The 25,306-nt window shown below is 45.9% G+C and overlaps 1 protein-coding gene across 2 annotated transcripts in view; it reads left to right on the forward strand.

The window, feature by feature from the left end:
* LOC130129790 (rho GTPase-activating protein 21-like) overlaps positions 1-23,611 on the forward strand; it is a 107,484-nt gene extending 83,873 nt beyond the window's left edge. For both annotated transcript variants that reach the window (XM_056299441.1, XM_056299440.1), the window contains 18 exons: positions 524-2,555; positions 8,158-8,304; positions 8,421-8,523; positions 9,515-9,551; positions 10,333-10,452; positions 10,884-11,183; positions 13,860-13,924; positions 14,043-14,191; positions 14,830-14,972; positions 15,560-15,718; positions 16,128-16,206; positions 16,353-16,426; positions 16,510-16,599; positions 16,882-17,007; positions 17,116-17,157; positions 17,529-17,634; positions 19,808-19,839; positions 20,545-23,611. In XM_056299441.1, coding sequence (XP_056155416.1) covers positions 524-2,555; positions 8,158-8,304; positions 8,421-8,523; positions 9,515-9,551; positions 10,333-10,452; positions 10,884-11,183; positions 13,860-13,924; positions 14,043-14,191; positions 14,830-14,972; positions 15,560-15,718; positions 16,128-16,206; positions 16,353-16,426; positions 16,510-16,599; positions 16,882-17,007; positions 17,116-17,157; positions 17,529-17,634; positions 19,808-19,839; positions 20,545-22,242 — 5,502 coding nt within the window. In that variant the 3' untranslated portion in view covers positions 22,243-23,611. The remainder of the gene's footprint in view (positions 1-523; positions 2,556-8,157; positions 8,305-8,420; positions 8,524-9,514; positions 9,552-10,332; positions 10,453-10,883; positions 11,184-13,859; positions 13,925-14,042; positions 14,192-14,829; positions 14,973-15,559; positions 15,719-16,127; positions 16,207-16,352; positions 16,427-16,509; positions 16,600-16,881; positions 17,008-17,115; positions 17,158-17,528; positions 17,635-19,807; positions 19,840-20,544) is intronic.
* Positions 23,612-25,306: the final 1,695 nt, after the last annotated feature.

Here is a 25,306-nt window from a genome sequence, read left to right on the forward strand (position 1 = left end):
TTTTTATTTGCCTTCAGAGAAAAAGCAACCACCACCCTGTACTTCCATTTGATGACTAAATTCAGTTATGTAATAGCTAGCTGTAAAGGCAGGTGTCACAATCATAGGTGGGATATGAGGCCACACAAGAAAATGGTCAGCCGCGTGGGTTGTGACAGGCTACCAGCTTTTCCAAGCTGACAAACGACACAACAAGATTACATTCAACATGGCCTGATTTCCCTGTGGTCTTAGAAAATGAATGTCTTTTGAACATCTGGTTGCTTAAGTGTAGACACGCAGTAATACCTAGCCTAGCCTGTTTGGAAATGAATGTGCAGCTTTTTTATGTTAGAATTCTGCCCTAGTGTGTTTTTGATTAAGTGCTCTAGTACTCCCAGTTCCTTAGTCCATACATGTCATTTGTGAAAATCCTTTTACTGTACCTTGTATCAGGTTGAATTGGGTGCTTTAATCTGATCTATTTTAGTGCTCCAACGTCCAGGGCAGTTGAAGTGACATAATGTCCTATAATCTCTTGCAGGCCTATTCCCAAGATGCATACCTCAAAGGAAATGAGGCATACAGCGGAAATGCCCGGAACATCCCAGAGCCCCCTCCCATATGCTACCCACGGATAGAGGCTAAAGCTGTGGGCATGGCCCAGGCTTCAGAGCCCGCCCCGGCCAGTGAGCCCCACCAAGGTTCAGCTCAGAGCAGACGTGGGGGTGCCATAGACATGGGGTACCGTGTGGAGATCCCGGTCCCCCCCTCTCCCCCACCCCAGCAGGCTTCAAAGACCCAGACAGCTGTGTGTGTGTGTAATGAGAGTGTGAGAACAGTGGTGGTGTCCCCTGACCCAGTGGACAGGGGGTCCCGTGCGGCTTGGGCTGGACCCAGCCATAGGACAGAAGAAAAGCGGTACGTTCCCTCAGCTGACCCAGGCTCAGCCAGACCCAGACCCCTCATACCCTCAGTACCTCCAGGCGGGGCACAGCTGCAGTACACGCCATCTCGTCCTGCAGAACCGCCAGTCTACTCACCTGCCTCCAGCTCCAGACCTGACCAGATCTGCTCTGACACCTTATCCCCATCCGTACGTGCCCCCCTGACTCCCATATCGCCTGACACCTTCTCCCCTGCTGCCTCGCCCAACAACAACCACTACTCTCCCTCCCCCACAGCCCCCTCCACTTCCCCTCACCAGAACATTGACTGGCGGACCTACACCACCTACAAGGATTACATTGACGCCAAGCGGCTGCACAACTATGGCTGCCGCACAATCCAGGAGCGGCTGGATAGCCTGCGGGCTGCTGCCAACGGCAACTCTGCCTACTCACAGCAAGTCGCAGTCTCTCCCCCTAGCGTTAGTCAAAGAGGATTGGGCTCCCAGGTCAGACGGAGGAGCAGTTCCCATGACCGAGGGGTAGTTTTGGGTTGCCAGAGCCCCCCAGTGGCAACACCCTTGCGCAGTGCCTCGCAGGAAAGGCTGGGCTGCGCAGCAGAGAGGACGGTACCAAACAGGAATTGGCCTCGGAGTGCTTCCCAGGACACATTGCCCTCCACAGCCCCCACGGGGGTTGCCAAACCCCGGGCACGGTCCTGTGACTACTTGGGACGGCAGCCGGGTGAACCAGGGGGCCTTGTTTCTGGGGACAGGGCAGCCTACAACCGGTCTGAGATGGAGGACAGGTTGCTACTGTGCCGAGGAGAAGAGGCCAGAGCCAGCAGGCTGGGATCAGGCATCAGAGCTCTGCCCCAACCTCACAGGACTCTGGCTGAGCAGGAGGCAGAAGGGCGAGGGGTTGGATATTCTCACTCACCCCCTGCTGCCCCACTCTTTACTAAAGGTACGCCTGATTTTCTTTTATCTTCCAGGACAGACAGTCTCATTTGTAGGCCATCACGACTGCCTGTCAAAAATTCAAACTCAGACCCATTACCTGCCTCATCTTCCTCTAACACCACAGACCAACTCAAAGACCAAAGAGCTGTCATCATGGGCAACCATCTTGGCTTCTCCTCACCCTTGCAGCACCTGCAGCTCAGAGGGCGGGCGGATAGCCTGAAGATGGAAATTAGGCAGGAGTCGGGACTGGCAGTCAGGTCCTCTTCCTGTTCTGGTGCCTCCTCCAAACTCCCTGTTCAGAGACAAAGCAGCACAGGCTCCTCTCCTTTAAGCGCCTCTACCGCTAATGGAGCTGTGAACCTTAGGCCCAAGGCCAAAGACAACTCCACAGCCAGTCCTGCCAGTGCCCCTGTACGGACCGATGGTGGGCTGATGGAGGGTCTGGAGGGTCCTGACGCCACAGTAGTGGTTCTAAGGAGGGACAAAAACTCCGGACCCCCTCCTATTCGCCACCCATCCTACATACAGGCTGTAAATGATGACAAAAGACCCCAGGCTCACTCCAAGTCACCATTGTTGGTAAAGACGGGCTCTTCAGAGGGTGGAGTGTGTCGACTGTCTAATGACACTCACCGGGATGTTTACACAAGGAGGCTGGGAGACACACGCCAAGCCTCTGGCTCCAACAATTTGGATGATTCTCTGGACTCCATCCCTTTTATAGGTAAGACATGACACTGCACCGGATTCTTGTTTTCCTCCACCTCCTCTTGCCTGTTTTCTCTGTCCTGTTACTCTTGCAGTAACAAGGAGACAGGGGTTTCCTGCGGGGGAAAAGTCACAGCATGTGTTGTGTGTGACCAAGATAATGTGTCTGTGTAATATACCTGACAACTGGGTTGCTGTTAAGGCACAGAATTAATTTTACGTGTCAAATTTACACAATCCTGTGGTTGAATATTTAGTTGATCACACCATATCTAAATGGTTTGACATAGGTTTGTGACACAGTTGTGTAATGTTCTGCTTGTGGGGATTTTTATGCCCAATACCCTTCTTCCTCACATGAGAAAAAGACAGAAGGGAAGTGCAACTGAGAGGGAAATTGATTTTGTGTGCGTGTGTGCATGTTGATCTATATCTAAAAGTCCTTTTCTACATCCAGCTTTTTCAAGCTGGAATCAGTGGTACTGGCCTTAAGTTGGGGAAAATCAAACATATGGTTATCATGTCACAAGACTACATAATGTAGACACCAGCACATGGATCCTTGTTTATTTACTGTGTATAACCTTTACAATACAGTCATCAACTTCCTGCAGTCTCCTCAGGTGGTATTTTAAACATAGGAGCTATTGTTGCCCTTCTTGACTGACTATTAGCCAATCCATTGTCTGCTAATTCCACAGTGTTATCCTGCACGAGTAAGTACTGTAGAATTTACTGTGATGTCATCTTTAATTAGGAAACTTAAGTGCAGTAAAAAAACAAATACGTTGCTGGTAAGTGTTGGCTCGCATTCAGAGAATTGCTTCAGTTAGTGTCTCACCGGTCAAAGTGCATTTCCCAGGCCATGAAACCCATTTCAGTTACTCGTATGTTTATGTCATAATACGCTTCATCATCACCTAATTATGTGTTTGATAAATGAGGATTATATCATTCGTGAATGTGGCATGACTTTGGGGACACTTAAGTTCGACATTATGGAAACTTACGACAGTGGGGTGGCGGCACGGTGGCACAGTGGTTAGCGTGGTCGCCTCACTGCAAGAAGGTCCTGGGTTTGAGCCCCGGGGTAGTCCAACCTTGGGGGTTGTCCCGGGTCGTCCTCTGTGTGGCGTTTACACGTTCTCCCCGTGTCTGCGTGGGTTTCCTCCGGGTGCTCCAGTTTCCCCCCACAGTCCAAATACATGTAGGTCAGGCGAATCAGCTGTACTAAATTGTCCCTAGGTGTGTGTGTGTGTGGGGGGGGGCTGTGATGGACTGGCGGCCTGTCCAGGATGTCTCTCTGCCTGCTGCCCAATGACTGCTGGGATAGGCTCCAGCATCCCCACGACTCTGAGAGCAGGATAAGCGGTTTGGATAATGGATGGATGGATGGATTATATGAAGGGAACTGTCAGTGTTGGCCAGACTTCTCAAGATGACATCATGATGGGCGAAGAATGTTGGGGCAATGTGATACTGTACTTCAGGCGACTGTGACAAAATACACGTACACACACACACGCACACCACACACATTCACCAGTCCATGTGCTTACATGCTCGTTCTCTCCCCCCGCCACTGAAAATGCCTCACGTATCCTCCAGTGTTGTTTTGCAAGGGAAACCTAAAAGCATCTTCTCTCCCCAAGTGGACCGTGACATAACAAAGAAAAAAATAGAGCATTTCCATTCAGCCCTGATTAATTTGATGGAGCGGTGCAAAAAAGTCACACTACTGCTCTACATAATGTTCCTGCCAAATATTTTGCTCAAGAAAGGGCGAAGGGCGCCTAACTCATAATGATGCAGTATGTGTAGAATGTCACTTTCTCACAATTTAGCTGCATGCAAATGTAAAGGAAGATGTGCTGAAGAAGTTGCTTTCATAGTCTGTCTGTGGTGTCAGAAAGGAATGGCGCTCTAGATTTACTGTTGTTTTTTTTTCTTGAGTAAATTGGAGGTTACTATTCAAGCACAGCCTTAGCTAGGCTCTAATTTGTCTTCTTCGTGTCTCGTTTGTGTAGACCTTATTCGACAAGCTTGAACTTGACTTGTCAATCGCCCACCTCATCCTTGTAGATGACTCATCAGCCACCGATAAGAGTTACTCTTGGGTTTCCTGCTGTGCTGAAACCCAACAGGGGTTAATCAGATCATCTTTCTCTACCCTTTTTATAGCTCTATGTACACTCACTCTTTCTTCCACTTTCAGATTGAAAATGTTTGTATTTAGATCAGCAGCTTTATTGTATTTCAACAATCTACACTGTCACACTAGCAGTGCAATCTACACTAATCAGCCAAAATATTAAAACCAGATAGGTGAAGTGAATAACATTGATTATCTCGTTACAGTGGCACCTATTAAGGGGTGGGATATATTAGGCAGCAAGTGAACAGTCAGTTCTTGAAGTTGATGCGTTGGAAGCAGGAAATATGGGCAAGTGTAAGGATCTGAGTGACAACGACATGGGCCAAGGTGTGATGGCTAGATGACTGGGTCAGAGCAGCTCCAAAATGGCAGGTCTTGTGGGGTGTTCCCGGTATGCAGTGGTCAGTACCTACCAAAAGTGGTCCAAGGAAGGACAACCGGTGACCCGTCGACGCGGCCATGGGCACCAGAGGCCCATTGATGCATGTGGGGAGCGAAGGCTAGGTCTGATCTGGTCCCACAGAAGAGCTATTGTAGTTCAAACCGCTGAAAAAAATTCATGCTGGTTATGATAGACAGGTTTCAGAGCACACAGTGCATCATAGCTTGCGTAGCCGCAGACCGGTCAGAGTGTCACTTCAACTGCCCTGGACGTTGGAGCACTAAAATAGATCAGATTAAGAGTGCCCATCGAAAGCGCCTTCAATGGACACATGAGCGTCCGAACTGAACCATGAAGCAATGGAACAAGGTGGCCTGGTCTAAAGAATCACGTTTTCTTTTACATCATGTCGACGGCCAGGCGCATGTGCATCGTTTACCTGGAGAAGTGATGGCACCAGGATGCACGACGGGCAGAAGGCAAGCTGGCAGTGTGATGCTCTGGGCAATGTTCTGCTGCGAAACCTACCTTAACAATGTTGCACACCAAGTACGACCCTTCATGATAACGGTATTCCTTGGTGGCAGGGGCCTGAGGTGGTTTTAATATTTTGGCTGATTGGTGTATATTATGTTGTATCCCATCATTTGTCATAGTGGCGAAAAGCTGCCTCAAATTAAAAATGTTTGGTCTCAACTTAAGTGAGGAAGTAATGCGGCCACTTCGTGGCGAACAAATAGATGCATTGTTCTTTGTGTCTTGATGCATGCTCAGTAATCCAGGTAAGGAAATCGCAGAAAGTTGAATCAGTTCATCTGGGGAGACGTGTTTATTGGGAGACGCGTTTCATCACTCATCTAAATGACCTCTTCAGTCTCAAATGACTGCAGGTATCCCCACCCTTATAAGCCAGGATAATGCACAAACAGTGCACCAGCCGATTGAAGAGAGGGGAAGGGCAACCGCTGTCTAAGCGTAAACTAGTGGTGATTCAGTATGTGACAGGATTGTCAGAACAGTTGAGATGGGTATTTTCCCAACACCTCTTCTCATTTGCTTTCAAACCCCAAAACACGCTGAGCCAGAAGTTGGTCCACCCCAAGGATCGGGTCCCCCGGCACAAACGGAGCAATGTAGTGTACGCTGCCGGGAGGATTGCTGTGACTTGTACATCGGGGAAACCAAACAGACGCTGGCCAAGAGGATGGCACAATACAGAAGAGCAGAAGAGTTCATCAGGCCAGGACTCCACAGTCTACACCCATCTACAGGCCAGTGGCCACTCTATCAAGGATGAGGATGTGCACATCCTTGATAAGGAAGAACGCTGGTTTGAACAGGGAGTCAAAGAGGCCATCTATGTGAAGAGGGAACGACCATCCCTGAACCGAGGGGGGGGCTTAAGAGCACATCTGTCACCATCTTACAATGATGTGATTGCAACTATTCCCCAACCCTCTGTGAATAGTACACATGGCCATTGTAACTCTAGTTAATGGTCACGGTGATTTGCATATGAAACCGATCATTTTATTGTCTATAAGGGTGGGGATACCTGCAGTCGGTTTAGACTGAACAGGTCACTTGGATGAGTGATGAGATATTTCTCCTAGTAAACGTTGTGTCCAGACAAACTGATTCAACTTTCTGTGATTGCCGTTTGTGTGTTCTCGTTAGCGTTGCTCATTCTTGACACCTGAAACCAAGAGCCCTGAAAAAGATGAACTGCAACCGTATGTGTCAGATGTCACTCGTTGCCACCATTTCCCCCCCAGACACATTTTTCACCAAATACAAACAAATGATTATATAAAATGGGCAGCATCTACCTGGCTCAAGCGGACTGTGTCCTGGGAGCGATCTGTGAGTTTTGTCATGAGTGACTGGATGGGGTTCGGGTATGTGGGGGAGTGCAATTTGTGAACTTCAGAAACAGATCAGATGTTTTATATTAAGTTGTGCTGTTGGAACGGTTTTGCCTCAGCACTCGGGCACTCAGGAATTTTATCAGTTCGAGTTTCTCAGGTTCATTTGTTCTTTCTTTTGTTTTTTGTTTTTTTCCTTTCACATTAATGCAATGTGGGATATTTGTCAAGTTCAATAACAGTGAACTATGCATTTCTCAGGAGAAAATGGCAAAGATAACAGTCAAGCTGTGAACAACTTGAACAATTATTTGAATTAAAAAAAAACTGGGAAATTAATCTTTGGGTTCTGATCTACCACCCTTGGTTGCTCAACACTTGATACGTACTTGCCTTGCATCACAAAGCTGTGGGTAATTACTGTGTCGTACAACAATACACAGATAAGTTCACATCCTGTCTCAGGTAGAACATGGGCTGCAAAAGTGTAATCGTTTTGTCTAACATAATCCAAACTGTACAATAGACTTAACCCTGAGCCAATTTGGCGTAAAATAAAATGTGATGTGGGGCATAGTGTTGTTATTCCTACATTTGATTTTAAATACATGGCACAATGTGTCTATCCTGACCCGCCCCTCATTAAGAAATAGGAGTGAATGAACCCACTAGAGAGAGCCTGGATTAGTCACCATATATAGTAGGAGATACGGTTATGGTTAGTAAAAGATGTGGCTGGCTGCCATTTCAGGGATTTGTGCACTGCACTTATTGCCTCATTTGTTGTCAGGGCTGCTGTGTCACTGTTGTTGCATGATAACAGGTAGTGACACATTCTTGTCTGTGAATCATGTAATGTTAGCTCCTTCTCCTTTGCGTGTTTGTGTGTCTCCGTTTTTGCATGCTCATCTGTGTGTGTTTTTTGAAAGAGGCGAGCTGTGTATGCCTTTTATCGTTTACCTGCATGGGAACGCTATCGACTCCCTGACTACGTCTTTATCTGGCTTCAATTTGGTTGCGATAGCAGTTTTATCGCTGTCTGAATAGCCCTTGGTGTGTGTTTATCCAAGATGAGATAGCTTGGGCGGGTTTTGTCTTCAGCCATGTTAGTCAGTGTGCACCTTATTGCCCTCCACGCTCATCACCTGCAGTAACTTTGTACCGTAGTGTACCATAATTTGGTAAAAAGCCGATTCTACTTTGTTTTCACTGCCAGATGAACCGTCCAGTCCCAGCATCGACCACGACAGCACACACATTCTTGCCTCTGCTGTGATATCTGGAACGCCAGTAATCACCACCATCCCACCTAGCCCCACCTCACCTTCCCCTCTCATTCGACGCCAGCTGTCACATGACCAAGGTAACTGGCTTGCAATTTAGGCTGATGCTCATTTGTTGCTATTTGGAATAATTGGCTAGTTTGCATTTTTCTGTTTTTATTGCACATAACGACGCTTTTGAACCCTTACTTAATAGATTCTCTTCGCCTCACAATTACTGAGTCAGATTCTGGTGCCAAATCTGAGAGGTCCAAGTCCTTCGACGAGGGTCTGGATAACTACAGAGAAGAAGGAAGAGGGTAAGTTACAACCTCAGCACTCTGTATATGATTAAAGAGTCTGTTCCCAGGGTGTCCGGTTAACGTAGCAGTCTATTCCGTTGCTTACCAACATGTGGATCGCTGGTACGAATCCCTGTGTTACCTCCGGCTTGGTCAGGCGTCCCTACAGACACAATTGGCCGTGTCTGCAGGTGGGAAGCCGGATGTGGGTATGTGTCCTGGTCGCTGCACTAACGCCTCCTCTGGTCGTTCGGGGCGCCTGTTCGGGGGGGAGGGGGATCTGGGGGGAATAGCGTGATCCTACCACGCTCCTCATCCTCCTGGTGAAACTCCTCACTGTCAGGTGAAAAGGAGGGGGTGGTGACTCTACATGTATCAGAGAAGATGTGGTAGTCTGCAGCCCTCCCTAGATTAGTAGGGGGGGGGTGGAGCAGTGACCGGGACAGCTCGTAAGAGTGGGGTACAATAAGGGGAAAAAAGTCTGTTTCCATATACTATTGTCATTATTAATAATGTAAATGTATTATTCAGTTTCTCTGAAATGTAGAAGATCTAGACTGTAAACATCTAAATATTTTGGTTACTAAGGACTTGAATTACTTCAGTTATCTCTTAAATGTTACCATAAACTATTTTTTGACTCTAACTTATGGATACCTCTGAAAATGTTGGATATCATTTTTTAAAAAAAATTAAGCTCTTTGTTGTGTACTACTACTACTACTACTACTATATTGTGGTGCGAAAACACATTGTTCCTTTAACTAAAAGTGGTTCTTCATGGACTGGGCAAATTCTCCAACCCTCTGAACATTTCTAATGTTTGAGAAATTTCACTCTGATAACGGATTATTCATACTATGGTGTTTTGTGTGTTTTTTGAAAAGTCAATATATTTGAGTTGAAAGGTTTTCAGCCAACAGCAGTTACTTTATTTTGGCGCTCCACTTCGGTTTCACACAACTCAGTTATTTTCTAGATCCTAATTTTCCATTTCTCTTTCGTTCAGGAGGTCCTTGATACCTGGGCTAAAGGGTCTGAAGAAGGTAAGTCCTTTTTACATCATACAATAAAAGTGAGCTGGTTGTCCACGCCTGCCTGGTACAATTTGGGTTATCTGTGTTTCATGATTAGAGGTTTGGTTGGCCGTTGGCTCACACCCAGGAGATAAGGACGTACTGTTCAAAAGGCTCCTATTAAACTTGGATATATTAATTAAAATGGGAGCGACTGTGAAACCGATAGACCCGGAAGCCTTTTCACCACACAGTAACTTGTTATAGTGCTTAAAACCTGTTTATTCAGTTGCAGGATGTGCGCTTACTGTTGTGGAATTGCATCCAGTCAGGCAATTTATAACCGAATCACCCTAACTCTTTGTCCTTTTCAGTTTTACCGTCTTAAAATAAATGAAAAAGAAATTGACTACTATTTATTTACTTAGTTTTCCAGGTAAATTAGACTGCACGCTTGTGCTTTATTTCAGTAGTGCATTAATTCACATTCATACAAGTATGCCCATTGAGGTCTCACAGCTGTCAAGTACAACAGTCTGTAGGTGCTCTGTACCGAACAGCACCGTGGGAGTGCTTGTCGGTTTTAGTGCCTTGCTTTAAGGCACTAAAGACGTAGTTCTGGAGCAACAGAAGAGATTTTCACTCAATTTCTCCACACACAGATTTTCTTATGTGGTCTGGAGGATTGTAACCGTCAGCCTGTCTGATCACAAACCTAGTTTACTAACCTCTGGGCAACCACAAGCCTCTACAGTCTCATTTTAAGGAAGAAAAAGTGATGTTTCATTACATTTTGCTATTTTTGTCTCAGGCTGTGGACAGATCATCAGAGGATTCCGGGTCCAGGAGAGATTCCTCCTCGGACATCTTCTCTGATGCCACCAAGGAGGGCTTGCTGCACTTCAGACAGCTAAGCACTGACAAGACCAAGGTGTGTACCATCTCCGGTGACAAACACGCACAGCTACAGTTCCTCCCCCGAACACGGGTCACCAGATACCTTCACACTTACTGACATACAACACGTAACACGCATCCATGCATAAAGAACTTGGGGTCAGAGCATTACATAGCCCCTGACATGGTTTATGAAAAGTAGCAGAATTGATAAGGGTTGGCCTTGTTTCCTGAGTATATCCACTTACCGTTGTATATCTGGTTTCTTTTAAGGCTTTACTGTTTCCTTTGTCAGACCAGTTTGAGTCTTAAGTCTGACCTCAGTGACCTACCCTGTCATCTCCTGGAGGCAGGGCTTGGGTCTCAGTGTTACAGTGACATGATTACTGATGTGACTTCCGCAGATTATAATTTAATTTCTCTCATTTTGCTGTGTGAAAATCACGTCACTGACTTGTTTTGCAGCGTGTCGGAGGTGGTATGCGTCCATGGAAACAGATGTATGCGGTGCTAAGAGGCCATTCCCTCTACCTGTACAAGGACAAAAAGGAAGGACAGGCCCACGCCAATTGTCAAGTGGTGGATGAGCCCTTACCAATCAGCATCAAGGCCTGCCTGATTGACATCTCCTACAGCGATACAAAGCGTAAGAACGTGCTGCGGCTGACCACCTCAGACTGCGAGTACCTGTTCCAGGCTGAAGACAGAGAAGATATGCTGGCCTGGATTAGGGTCATACAAGAGAACAGCAACCTAGATGAGGAGGTGGGCAACATATATGCTATATTCTCACAGATGTGACAGTGAAATAGAATTTAAAGCTACAATGCTGAAGATTAACTTGCACATAAATTTTCTTTTTGACACTTTGTGATGCTGATGTATTTAAGACAATAGCTAATGAGCGACTATCCAAATTATTAACACTTCTGTTGTCGCTTATTTTAATGATTATTGTCAGGTGTAATTTCCCAGGACAAAATAACAAAGGACATAGCGTTTTACCTCTTCACCAAGCTAGGCAGATGTGGAGAAATAAGGCAGGTAGTGGCGAGTTTTGAAGTAGACGTGAAATTTGTCTTGATGCATGCTCAATAACCCAGGTAAGGATATCACAGAAAGTTGAATCAGTTCATCTGGACACAATGTTTAATCACTCATCCAAGGGACCTCTTCAGTCTCAACTGACTGCAGGTATCCCCACCTTTACAACCAGCACAGTTGCATAACGACCCCAACTAACCATTGATTTCATATGCAAATTGCCATGACCATTAACTAGAGTTACAGTGGCCATGTGTACTATTCAGAGGATTGGAGAATAGTTGCAATCACCACATTGTAAGAGGGTGACAGATGTACTCTTAGCCCCCCCTCGGTTCAGGGATGGTTGTTCCCTCTTCACATAGATGGCCTCTTTGACTCCCTGTTCAAACCAGCGTTCCTCTCTATCATGGATGTGCACATCCTCATCCTTGAAAGAGTGGCTGCTGGCCTGTAGATGTGTGTAGACTGCAGAGTGCTGGCCTGACGTGTTAGCTCTTCTGTGTTGTGCCATCCTCTTGGCCAGCGTCTGTTTGGTTTCTCCGATGTACAAGTTATGGCAATCCTTCTGACACAACAGCATACACTATATTGCTGTTTTTGCCGGACTGCTAGAAGTGAAATTGTGGCTAACAAACAGACATGACAGACTAACTTAATTGAAGTACTTTATCAACAGATACCACTTATGTGGTATCTGTTGTGTTATCTGGGAAGTGTGACAATGGTGAGGTGTGCGGTTGGAATGACAGATGAGTTCAAGGTGGAGGTGGGATTACATCAAGGATCGGCTCTGAGCCCTTTCTTGTTTGCAATGGTGATGGACAGGTTGATGGACGAGATCAGGCAGGAGTCTCCATGGACTATGATGTTTGCGGATGACATTGTGATCTGTAGTGAGAGTAGGGTGCAGGTTGAGGAGAGCCTGGAGAGGTGGAGGTATGCACTGGAGAGAAGAGGAATCAAAGTCAGTAGGAACATGATGGAATACCTATGCATGAATGAGAGGGAGGACAGTGGAATGGTGAGGATGCAAGGAGTGGAGGTGATGAAGGCATATGAGTCATATGTCCAAAGTAACGGGGGGTGTAGAAGAGATGTGAAGAAGAGAGTGCAGGCAGGGTGGAGAAGAGTGTCAGGAATGATTTGCGACAGAAGGGTACCAGCAAGAGTTAAAGGGAAGGTTTACAAGATGATTGTGGGACCAGCTATGTTGTATGGTTTGGAGACAGTGACACTGATGAAAAGAGAGGAGGCGGAGCTGGCAGAGTTGAAGATGCTAAGATTTTCATTGGGAGTGACGAAGAAGGACAGGATTAGGAACGAGTATATTAGAGGGACCGCTCAGGTTGGACAGTTTGGAGACAAAAGAGAGGCAAGATTGAGATGGTTTGGACATGTGTGGAGGAGAGATGCTGGGTAAATTGGGAGAAGGATGCTGAATATGGAGCTGCCAGGGAAGAAGAAAAGAGGAAGGCCAAAGAGGAGGTTTATGGATGTGGTGAGGGAGGACATGCAGGTGGCTGGTGTGACAGAGGAAGAAATGGAAATGGATGATCTGCTTTGGTGACCCCTAACAGGAGCAGCCGAAAGTAGTAGATCAACAGATACCACATAAATAGCTAAAATTCAGATTGTTTTTTTTTTGTTTTGTTTTTTTTTCTTTCTTTGGTTTGGCAGCGTGGAAGGTGGTGACGAAACAGCACTGGTGACTCGGTTTCTTTTCAAATGGATCTCTTGGTTTTTGAATGGCCAAACACCAGTCTAATTAAGTGTACTGTAGCTGTTAGTTACAAACGACACTCTTCATGGTTGTGGCGTCAAGTTACCTACTGCGCCATAAAAAGTTGTTAGTGTCTTGACTTCCTACCCAGAGGTAAGGTTTTCATTATGCACAGAAAATCAAAATCATGGAGCTTTTTGATTTTCATTCAACACTGCATTCTGAGCGGCTCCACCATTATCGGTCCAGTCACCTTCTAACGTCTTCAGACATTTCACTGCTGATGCTATTGAGATGTAAAGTATAACCACAACACATATTTAACACTCCATGCTTGGGGGCTGTATGTGTATCCATACAAATATACTTTATACATACTGGGTCTTAAAATAGGCTAATCCTGCTGCAGGTCATCCTGTGAGAAATCTAAGCCCCTTTTCCAGTATTTTCAGTACATGACTCTGTTACGTCTTTACTACGACATTCCAATGGCCTTACCTATGTCACCCGATAGCAGTAGGTTATGTAAAGATGAGTACGTGTATGGCCTATAGGAGGGGAAAGAGAGAGGCCTGGGCCACTGGTGTGCCTGACAGGTGAACCATCATCTTTTGTGTATCCTTTGTTGGGTCCTCTCGCCTTTATCCCCTCTTCCTCTTCCCTTCTTTTTTTAGAATGCAGCCTTCACCAGCCGCGACCTCATCAGCCGGAAGATCAAGGAGTACAACACATTGATGAGGTAAGCAGGGAGGGGCAGAGGAGACACACACAACAGATGGACGTGACTGGACATCTGTCAACCGTGCTTATTGTTTGTTTGCACTTATGCGGCTTGTGTGTGTGCATGGGTGACCCAGTCCGACAGGCAGCAAGTCGGAACCGTCGCCCAAATCGTCACGCCAGTCTCTGAGCATCAGACAGACGCTGCTAGGAGGGAAGGGAGAAACCAAAGCGCAGAGTCCACACTCGCCCAAAGCCGAGCAGGAAAGGAAAAACATGCACAAAGGTAGGAGAGGACCCTTCAAAACCCAAACCCTTTCTCTTTGTGAAACACTGATGTTCGTTTTGCTTTTAATCCCTGCGAGTGTCATGGAAACTACACTGATGAGCCAAAACATTATGACCTGCCTTATATGCTGCTGGTCCTCCGTGTGCCGAGAAAACAGCGCCGACCCCCAGAGGCATGGACTCTACAAGATCCCTGAACATGTCCTGTGGTATCTGGCACCAAAACATTAGCAGCAGATCCTTCAAGTCCTGTAAGTTGCGAGGTGGAGCTCTCGTGGATCAGACTTGTCGGTCCAGCACATCCCACAGATGTTCAATCAGATTGAGATCTGGAGAATTTTGAGACCACGGCAACACCTTGAACACTTCATCGTGTTCCTCAAATCATCCAACATGTTGACTACGAGAACTGATTGTTCACTTACCATCTAATCTACCCAGACCTTGACATGTGCCCTTGTTTGGAGATGATCGGTATTCAGCTCACCCGTGAGTGGTCATAATGTTTTGGCTCATCAGTGTACTTCACAGTATTATTTGAGGCTAAATATTTACATGTCATTGGTCAGACGATTCAAATGGAAGACCAGTGATGTTCTGGCATTTTTCCAACGGTATATTTAACTTTATGCCTAGATGACACCAGCCCACCCAAGGACAAAGGTACGTGGAGGAAGGGAATCCCAGGACTGATGAGGAAGCCGTTTGAAAAGAAGCCGTCTCCAGGGGTTACATTCGGTGTGAGACTGGATGACTGTCCCCCTGCACAGACAAACAGGGTAGGATTCAAAACCTGTCACCCCCCCCCTTCTCTTCTTTTGTGAATTTACTTGCACTTTGAAATAAAATTATTAAATGCACATAAAAGAAAAAAACAAGAGAAATGTTAAATGCAAAGAAGCATGGGTCATTTAACTAAGCAGCCAGAAAAGATGCATTTAGTTTCGCAGGGGACTGATTTTACATCTAAAGAGCTGGACCAACATAACTTTTTTATTTACTTAAATAATTTTCCAGAAAGCGATGACAAATGGTTAATGAAAACAGTAGCATTTATCTTTGAGAACCAACAAATGGTTTACCACAGTAATTTTATTTTTCATAAAAAAGAGGGGCTTTAAAAAAAAACCTTCACTATCTAGCTACAGATAGTATGTTTAGCCTTACATGAGGCTCGTGTATCTAAGTGCATACTAGGTGTTATTGTGTCAAGACTTCTCGATTCAACACTAAAAAGATTCTCATCTGCTTGCAGCACCACAGTAGATGAGTTTTTTGTTCAGTGGGGGCTTTAATGTTTAAACAAACCTTGCATAGTAGCAGCAGGTGTACTCACAGTTTGTTTCTCATCTTGTGTGTGTTTCAGTTTGTTCCCCTGATTGTGGAGGTGTGCTGCAAGCTGGTGGAGGAGAGAGGGTTGGAGTACACGGGCATCTACAGGGTCCCAGGGAACAATGCCGCAATTTCCAACATGCAGGAGGAGCTCAACAACAAGGGCTTGAGTGATATTGATATCCAGGACGATGTGAGTTTTACTGCACTCACCTGTCTAATCTTTATTTCCACCCATGGGTGCTCATTCGTCAGCTACTCTGAATCGAGTCAGGATGAATAGCGTGACGATTTGGCTGATTTCACATTCAGTCTCCCGCAGTCTACGAGGATGACTTAACGCATATGTTTTTTTTAAAGGCATTTAGCCGACATTTTTATCCAAGCTTATGCTCCAAGATCACGGACATAAGCAACAACATAACAAGCAGTAATATAACCTTCAACAGCAAGGAGGGCAATAACCAGAGCCACTCAACCATAGCAACAAATGTAACAAATATAATGGAGACTGGGAATCGATGTTAATTTTGGAGAAAGTTCTGTTTCTATAGCATTATCTGCTCGATTTGCCATCTTACCCTAGTCTTACTATCTGATAGAAATGGAGGGACCTCAACGTGATCAGCAGTTTGCTGAAGTCGTTTTTCCGCAAGCTTCCAGAGCCTCTGTTTACCAACGGTAAGAAGAGACAGCCTCAATTTCCCCCAGGTCATGTGTAGCGTCAGTCTACCATCTAGCGGTCCAAATGAGAACTGCAGCTTGTTTAATCGCTCAAGTACTGTGTGTTGGGTCCAATCTATGTCCTCATCTATTTCTCCCGATAGATAAATATGGAGACTTCATTGAGGCCAACAGAATAGAGGACCCAGTGGAACGACTCAAAGTGCTCAAGAGGCTGGTGGGTTCCTTTGACGGTTCTGTCCTTATTCTACTGAACTTGTAATAGCTGATGCTCTGGTGAACTTATTCTTTTCCTTACAGCTTCACGAGTTGCCAGATCATCATTACGAAACCCTCAAGTTCCTCTCAGCTCATCTGAAAGCTGTTGCTGACAACTCAGAGAAGAACAAGGTATATGGCGTCATGTTTTTTTTATATTCCATTGAACCTTATTTCTGTCAATTACATTCCAGAATATTCTATTTATTTGTTTTGATGATAGAACATATAATCTTGTGAAGGGTTGAATTCAGCACTGGAAAAAATTATTAGTTTTCCCGCAAAGTATGATGTGAACCTCCAATGTGGACAATAATATGCAGATCATATGAATTAGTGTTATGTGATCTGCATGTGACTGCAGCAGTATGCCAGGTAAAAGTCTTGATTATTTTGTGTGTGTGTGTGTGGTAGATGGAACCAAGGAATCTGGCTATTGTGTTTGGTCCCACCTTGGTGCGTACCTCGGAGGACAACATGACACACATGGTGACTCACATGCCAGACCAGTACAAGATAGTGGAGACACTGATTCAAAATGTGAGTACAACTTCTTTTAAAATTCTCTTTGATAGACTTGAGTAAATGCCAAAACCAAATTCCAAAATCTAAATTTCTCTCTTTTTTTGTTTTCTAATTTTCTTTCAGTATGACTGGTTTTTCACTGAAGATGGCAATGGCGAGCCAGTGGTGGGTACTAGCATTGGTGTTCTTCTTGCCCTATTCTGTCTGACCTGAAAAATCCCTCTTAAACAAAGGAACAATAGATAAATTGATCAATCAGGTCATCATAAGTATGCTTTGTATAAACTGTTGCATTGACGGTGTATAATTGGTACACCACTAATGTGGAACTGTTACTGCCAATATAACACACTTAACTATTCATGCTAATTTCTGCTCACATTTGAAACTCCTTTACCTGGAGTCCAAGTGGGTAAAATCAATTAGCGTCAACTGTCGGACATCTCTCTCTCATCCTTTCTGTCAGGCTTTACTTAACTGTCTGGAAAAAAAAACTCAAAGAAATAGCGAGTTTCTTTTACATGTGATCTGTACAGACTGTGTCCCAGGAGGAGAGCACCGTGGAGTCTCAGCCTGTTCCCAACATCGACCACCTGCTCACCAACATTGGCCGAACAGGCACCTCACAGGGGGAAGTATCAGGTAACGTGTTGCCTGGGTCGGACCAACTCTGTGGTGGGTCAAGTCTTTCTCTACCTTTCCGCTGCTGGGCAACTGTCCATACCGAGAATCCCCCCCGTGTCTGATAGTCTGTCTCTGTGCTCCCACAGCTCGGATTGTAATGCTGCTAGGTCCAGCTGCAAATGCTGCTTCCTCCCTAGAGCAAACTTGCCTTGCTTTTTGGGCTATAGCCATCAGATAGAAGTGCCGATGGCTAATCATGACCCAAGAGGGCCTGTGTTGGTTTTTAGTGGGCAAATCATTAGTATCGCTTCCCCACTCGGTCATCATGTGACATGAATGGAGAAGAGAGAGAATCATTTCCCACGCTTTTTTCCATTTGCTTTTAATGAGAACTCCGTATTTGTCTTGTAGAGTGTAACTATTTTTCCCTCTTCAGAGCAGACTCCTCAGATTTCCTTATCTTTCTGCTAGCATACCTTCATTTAATCAAACGCCACCACTGCACTGTTTATGTTCTCCCGATACGTACCCTCTCTGTCCCCCTCCTGTCCTTCGATCCTGCCTACTGTTGCACTAACACGGCATGTTCTTTCCCAAAGACGACAAATAGAGATGTTTTTAAAGCGAAAGGCGACCTCTGATTCCTTTGTCTCTAGTGAGGCTCTGTCGGGTGTCCTAAAGGCTTTCCCAGCATTCACACATACTGATCTTGACACAGGCCAAGTGGGAGGAGTCTATCACACCGTGATGTCACTGATGGACTCTGTAATGTCTGTGATGGACAGCTGGAACTGTAGGAAGAAGGAGGATTGTTGCCCCCAGTGTAGCTGCCTAGTCTGCAGAAACCCGCGGTTCTTTTAAACGCGAGAAACGCCAAAGAGAAACAGGATAAACACGTTTGATAAAGAAACCGCAAGTGGGGGGAAAAAAGAGGAGGCAGAACGGCTACATGGTACTGTAAAGCTTCCGGTCTTGTGGGTTTTGTATCAGAGTGTACCATACAAAGACCGGTGCTACTTTCTGAAAGGCTGTCCGCTGTCTCTCCTCACTGTCTCGCAAGCTTGCCAACAGGAGAGATAGCATGGTATGGTTTCTACCTCACCAGTCAATGTGCACTCGCATACTGTGCCACCATCTGTCTCAAAAGGGGCGTGTAGGGGGGCTTGGCTATGTTACAAAATCAAACAAAAGCAAATTTTAGCTTGAGATGAACAATGATTCATATGCGGAGATGAATTTCTGGGGCAGCAGTGGATTTCTTGTAGTTTCTTTTAGATGACATTCTATCTCTCATGTAGCATCCTCTCTTGTCATAGCTAGCCCCTCTGTGACCCCCCTGTCACTTTTGATCTTTTGGTTTGTTCCATTGTGTCATCACCATGTCAGTGTTGTCATGGCAGCATGATACCACACTTTGCAATGTCACCATCTTTCTAACATATAGCACAGTCATTCTCTGTCTCACTGTCTCTACTTTAAGGTTTTGCTTGTGTTTTTCTACTTCTACTGAATTGTTGTCATGACAATGCAAGGGAATTTAATTGGCTGCCAACTATTTTACATCTCAAATGTCCTGCGTAAATTACTGCATTTTCATAGGTTAATCTGAGCTCATAAAATAGAATTTGCTGTAACTTCTCATTTTCTGCAGAATCAGTCGCCTTACTTGCTCTGCACGGCATTTCCATATTATCAGTTCCATTTGCCCACTGTTACCGATGAAGTATTTTTACTGTACTGAATTTATGACACCATAGTTGCACTCAGTATCCCCAGAAACAAGATACAGAGAAGGTTGTATATGATAGTATATTGTGGTTCACATGTCTACTCCTAAAACAAGGGACTTTACACAGTTATTTATACAGATTGTCTACCGTACTGCACTGCGGAATTTGTGTTTCGGATCGTCAGTGTTGGGAAAGAATGCCCCACCTCATGTGGATGTGGAACTGAGTGTAACATAGAGCTCATCCGTACCTCAGCATGGTCTGTTGTCTGTCATCCTCCAACATCATCCCTCCCGGTTGTCAGCCACCCAGCCTGCTCTATCACTTAGTGCTCATTAACATGGTTATCTCATACTATTTTCCCTCTTATTAATCTTTCAATGTCACATGTCTAAAATGTTTTCATTTGTGTTGAATGAACACACTCTAACTCATCTCTCTATGTTATCTCTTCCTTGCAGATTCACCGACTAGTGATTCAGCTAAATCTAAGGTGAGTGTGTGTGCCTGGTGTCAGCCATCTTGCAACCATGGTTAGTGTAGGATACGGGGAGATAGAGGATCAGCAGTGGCATTCAGTCTGTCAACATTGATCAGCCTAAGCCAACAACCAAGTTTCCCAATGCAGTCTTTCTTGCTGAAGAGCAAATGGACCTGTGAAATAAACGTCCAAACCTCAGATGGATATCATGCTGAGAAATACATTAATATAGTAGCTCGTTACACGTGACTCAATCATGGCAAATATCTGTATAATCCTGACATTGTCAGAAACCCCACTCAGAAAACTCAAAATATGTCACTGATAGAAACTGGTGCTTTTCCATCATTGCACTGCTTTTACCTGCTTGCCTTCTTTAAGTTTTGCTGCAGAGCATGGTAGCGCTCATGGTCCATACTATCAGGCCTCTCCTGCAGGGCTGCTTCAACTCATGTCATGCTGCTGCTCCCTAGGCCTCTACTTAAAGGCTAGCATGAATACAACACTGTGCTACCTGTTGACAATGCCCTTAATGTTCCCTCTCTCTGTTCACCTTTCTGGTGCCTCAGTCGAACAGGAGGAGAGCCGATGGGAGTTTTCAGGCAGGGGTGAAAGGGTTTTTCTCGTTGTTTTTGTGGATTGGGGTTTTTTTAGGAACAAATATTCACTTTGGTATTCTTCGACTCTGTGTGTGTGTCTCTCTCTATCCATCTATAGGGTTCCTGGGGCTCAGGGAAGGACCAATGCAGCCGAGAGCTCCTGGTCTCCTCAATCTTTGCTGCGGCCAGCCGCAAACGAAAGAAGTCAAAGGAGAAGCCACTGCCTAGCAGCTCAGATGATGACCTAGACGCAGTGTTCCCTAAGAAGGAGCTCCCAAGTCAGAAGCTGAACCACAGTGGCCACCAGACCGAGGCTCAAAAAGAGGTCCGATCAAGGCCAGACACAAAAGAACAAGTTCGGGCAGGGGCAAGGAAAGAGAACAGTGTGGAGACAACTCCTAAAACTAAGAAAGAGCACAGGAATTCCCTCTTCTTGAAGGAGAAGACTCCATCCAGGCAGCCCTCTCCGGCGCCCTCCCCATCCCCAAAACCCTCAGGCTCTCCCCGCCTCAGCTACCAAATACGTCCGCTTGGAAAGTCCTCCCTTTCAGACCCTCCCTCCCAGCTGGAAGAGAACACTTCAGACCTTGGAACCATGAGCTCTGGGGCATCTGTGCTGAGGTCACAACCCAAAAAGCGGAGCTTGGGAGGAGCCCCTGACTTGCCTACTGCTGGAGCGGGGATGGGGGCGGGGACGTCAGCTGGTGCCGAGGTGAGCTCTATAACCTCAGACTACTCCACCACATCTTCCATTACCTTCCTGACTGGAGCAGAATCGAGTGCGCTCAGTCCGGAGCTACAGGGGGGGGAGGAAGCGGATGATGAACGCAGTGAGCTCATCAGCGAGGGCCGGCCAATGGAGACGGACAGTGAAAGTGACTTCCCAGTGTTCGCCCCAGGGGGTGGCAGCAGCCAGTCCACACCATGCCCAGAGCAGAGGCCGGCTAAGGATGCAGTTCAGGAAAGAACAGAACCAACTGCTGGGGCACTAGAGGGTAGTGTTACCCCAAAACTGGAGGGACGACGCCTCTTCCCCTCGCACAAGTTGATCGAATGTGACACGCTGTCCAGGAGGCGGTCCCTACGACAGAAAACAGACAGCGAATCATCTGTGGAGGGCGTTGCCAGCAGCGGGGAACGTGTTGAGGGCAGGGCTGAGTCTTCCACGCGACTATCTCGTGTTTTGGAGGTGATGAAGAAGGGGCGATCCACCGGCAGCCTCAGCTCTTCCTCCCGCAGCGAGTCGGAACGGCCTGAACCGGCTTGGCGCCTCAAGATCACCGAGCGGCTCAAGTTCAGGTTGAGGACGTCTGCGGACGACATGTTCGGGGTGGGCGCCCAGAAGAACCATAGCCCAGACTCCCGCAACAAGAAGAAGAACATCCGCAGGAGGCACACCATGGGTGGCCAGAGAGACTTCGCAGAACTGGCAGTTATCAACGACTGGAAGGAACAGGGCGGTGTGGACCAGGCGGCAGAACTGTCAGCCATGGACCGCCTCAAGCCTAAATGCTCCTCTCAGGATTTCTCCATCCGGGACTGGATTGCCAGGGAGCGTTGCCGGGGTGGAAGCTCTGAGTTCAGCATGGAAGTTGCACCCAAAGCGGTCCCTGAGGATGACCCACCAGAAGCCAAGGAACCGTCTCCTCGGAGACCATCTCCCACCATCTCTCCCAGCCCACAGCCCATGGTGGGGGAACAAGTCAACGGAAGTGGCCTGCAAGGCAAAAATAAGGCCAACCTAGTGACAGATGCACACCCGCACAAACTTTCTGGAGCCCAAGTCGTCCGCTCGCGGTTCTATCAGTATCTGTGAATCAACAAAGGTGTGTGTGTGTCTGCGTTTGTGTACATGTTTTCTTGTGAGAGAAGAGAGAACGCCTGGGTGAATGTACGTATGTTGCTTTTTCAACTAAGGTTACGGCACAATATGTTTTTTTACAAAGTATATATCTATATATACTGTATGTACTGTATCTATTGTACATAATGTGTATAGGCTCATATGAATTGTTACTGGAGTAAAAATGAAGAGGTGTGTTTGTGTGTGTGTGTGTGCTAGCATGCGACCCCATCGGCTTGATGGCTGTACTGGAGCAGACGTGGAAAAAATGTTAACTTGAGACATCACCTCCCAATAATTCAAGAATGTGATCATGCTGTTGGTATGTGGTGTGATGCCACAAACTCTGCTTGGGTAGAATCGGTGTATGGAACAGCATACTGAAACCTACGAAAACCTAGAAGGGTCAGCTTGACATTACTGAAGCATCTCTCTCTTACTCTGCAGGAGGAAGACGTCTTTTCTGTAAGGAATCGTGGTTCAATTCTCCCTATTATGAATGGTATGAAGAATGTATTACTCATGCTCATGTTGACTAACACTAGTTGCTTGTGACAGAAAGGTCATGTTAAAAACCATATGTACGAGTTTTTTGTTTTTCCTGTATGTGAAATCTGTTGAAATTATTGAGGGCTGCTTTCTGAGCTGTGTACTATAGGAAGTCATTTTTTATAGTACAATTTCAACAGCCAGATAATAGTCTGTGGGAATTGAGAATCCTAATAGTTTTTATCAAATACAAAATGAGAAAACTTTGTAATGAAGTATTGAAACAATAGTATGTAATGCTTGGTACAGTAGTTTTGATTTTCACACTTTGTCCAGTTATAGTCCGAAAAGAACTTTTTTTTTTTTTTTTTAAACTTGTGTGAATGATTTTTGTTTCCTGAAAGTTAAAGTGCCTCTTTTTGAATTGATCATCATAAATAGATTAGGGTGCCATTCCCTTGCTTTTACCAACAACTGTCACAACAAGACTGAGTTTTTAAAACATTTTAAGGAACACAAACTCTTAAAAGCATTCCAGAGGGATTTTCCTTGTTTTTAATCTCATCGGTTCATTTTTTTGGGAGTCCTATCATTTACTTGAGTTTCTCTCACAGAGAAATTTGAAAAATTGAGGTTATATTTCAATGTTTATATTTTTTTATTTTTAATCAGATTCCGCTGTCCCCTTTGTATTTTAAAAGTGCAGTAAAATGCATGGACGCGTATAACCTTGGAGTAAGAAGAAAAAAAACTCTGGAAGTGCATGAGACAGTGTTTTTCATCTCACCTGTGTACAGCATAAATGGGTGCAATGGCCTCCCTCAAGAAACACTGGAAATAAATAATCTTTATTAGATTATGCTATGCTGTCTCTGTAGTCTTTATTCGTTTACCACATTTGCTCTTGTGCGCAATTAGGGACATATTCATAGGCAACTGACAGTGATGGGGGTGAGTAATTTCTCTATTAGAAAAACTACATGAGAAGAATTAGTGCCGCTCCACTGGCAGAGACATTTATCTGTCCGCTTAACCGCACGCACTACTTTAAAGTGAACACGAGATGGCGCTGTTTGCCTAAAAATACTGTGGTTAATTTGTGGCGGGAGAAGGGCTAACCAACTGCAGCGTCACAAGACACACCCACTTTACCACACAACACCCCGTGTTACCCCCCCCCCTTCTGACGAGCTGCAGACAAACCGGCTCTAGCGCTCAGAAACAAGAATAGCGTGTTCGTACACAATCCTTACACCCCGCACCTCAACCCTTAGCCTGCGGTAACATATCTGCCCAATGAGATCTCACTTTCAAAGTGTTCGGATTCAACAGTCGGGTTTGTGTCGACACGCCCTACACTTGCCCCAGAGTTCGACCCCTATAACCTAAACAAGCGGGGTTGTCATGTAGTAGAGTGGGTGGATGACCAGTGGCCGTCCCGTATGTGGCGGGAGTTTCGGAACAGTTAAGACGCGTATTCTCCAAACACCGCGTCTCGGTTGCTTTCAAACCCCAAGACGCGCTGCGCCAGAAACTGGTCCACCCCAATGACCGGGGGTCCCCCGGCACAAACAGAACAATATATACGTGCTAACGTATCAAGTGCCGGGAGGATTGCCGCGACTTGTACATCGGGGAAACCAGACAGACGCTGGCCAAGAGGATGGCGCCGACACCGGAGAGCTAACGCGTCAGGCCAGGACTCCACCATCTCCAGGCCAGTGGCCACTCTTTCGAGGAGGAGGATGCGCACATCCTTGATAGGGAGGAGCGCTGGTTTGAACGGGGCCATCTATGTGACGAGGGAACGACCATCCCTGAACCGGGGGGGGGGGGGGGGCTAAGAGTACATCTGTCGCCATCTTACAATGCGGTGATTGCCCAATCCTCTGAACAGTACACATGGCTATTGTAACTCTATTCAATGGTCACGGTAATTTGCATATGAAATTAAAATACTACCCACAAAGTAAAAACTGTGCTGCACATAAACTGATGTCCAAATATGTCTTAATTGTTATTAGGTAGCGGGTTCTACAAACGGAAGCTGGACCCCGTCGGCTTCACAACAGCTGATCTGAGCGCGTTCGCTCCGAGTCAAGCGGCGCGTGACGACTATAAAACAAGGCATCCTCAATAGAGCGCCGATACTACGATTCACCATGGCAACCGGCGAGAACGAAAGGTCGTCCTGCCTCACCCCACTGGAGTCAGACATATTAATGAATGCAGATGCAGAATACAAGAGCAGCAGCAAAAGAACGTGAGCTGTTGTGGTAGAAAATTGCTGGCCGAGTCAATGCGTCAGCATTGAAAATTTAAAACAATTATCTCGAGTATTCCACTTATTCAACATGTATACTGCGTGTGTGTTTGTGCACGCGAGTTTAATATTTATGCAGGTGCAACGCAACAGGCACAAAACGTACTTGGCAGCAACTGAAGATGAAATATTCAAATAGGTAAGATATAATTTCATTACATACAAGTGTAACCGGTTATTTTCTTGCTCGATGCGGGATTCGATACGGGGTGTACTGCACCACAA

The sequence above is a fragment of the Lampris incognitus genome, chromosome 19 (assembly GCF_029633865.1).
Source record: "Lampris incognitus isolate fLamInc1 chromosome 19, fLamInc1.hap2, whole genome shotgun sequence".
Classification (NCBI taxonomy): Eukaryota; Metazoa; Chordata; class Actinopteri; order Lampriformes; family Lampridae; genus Lampris; species Lampris incognitus.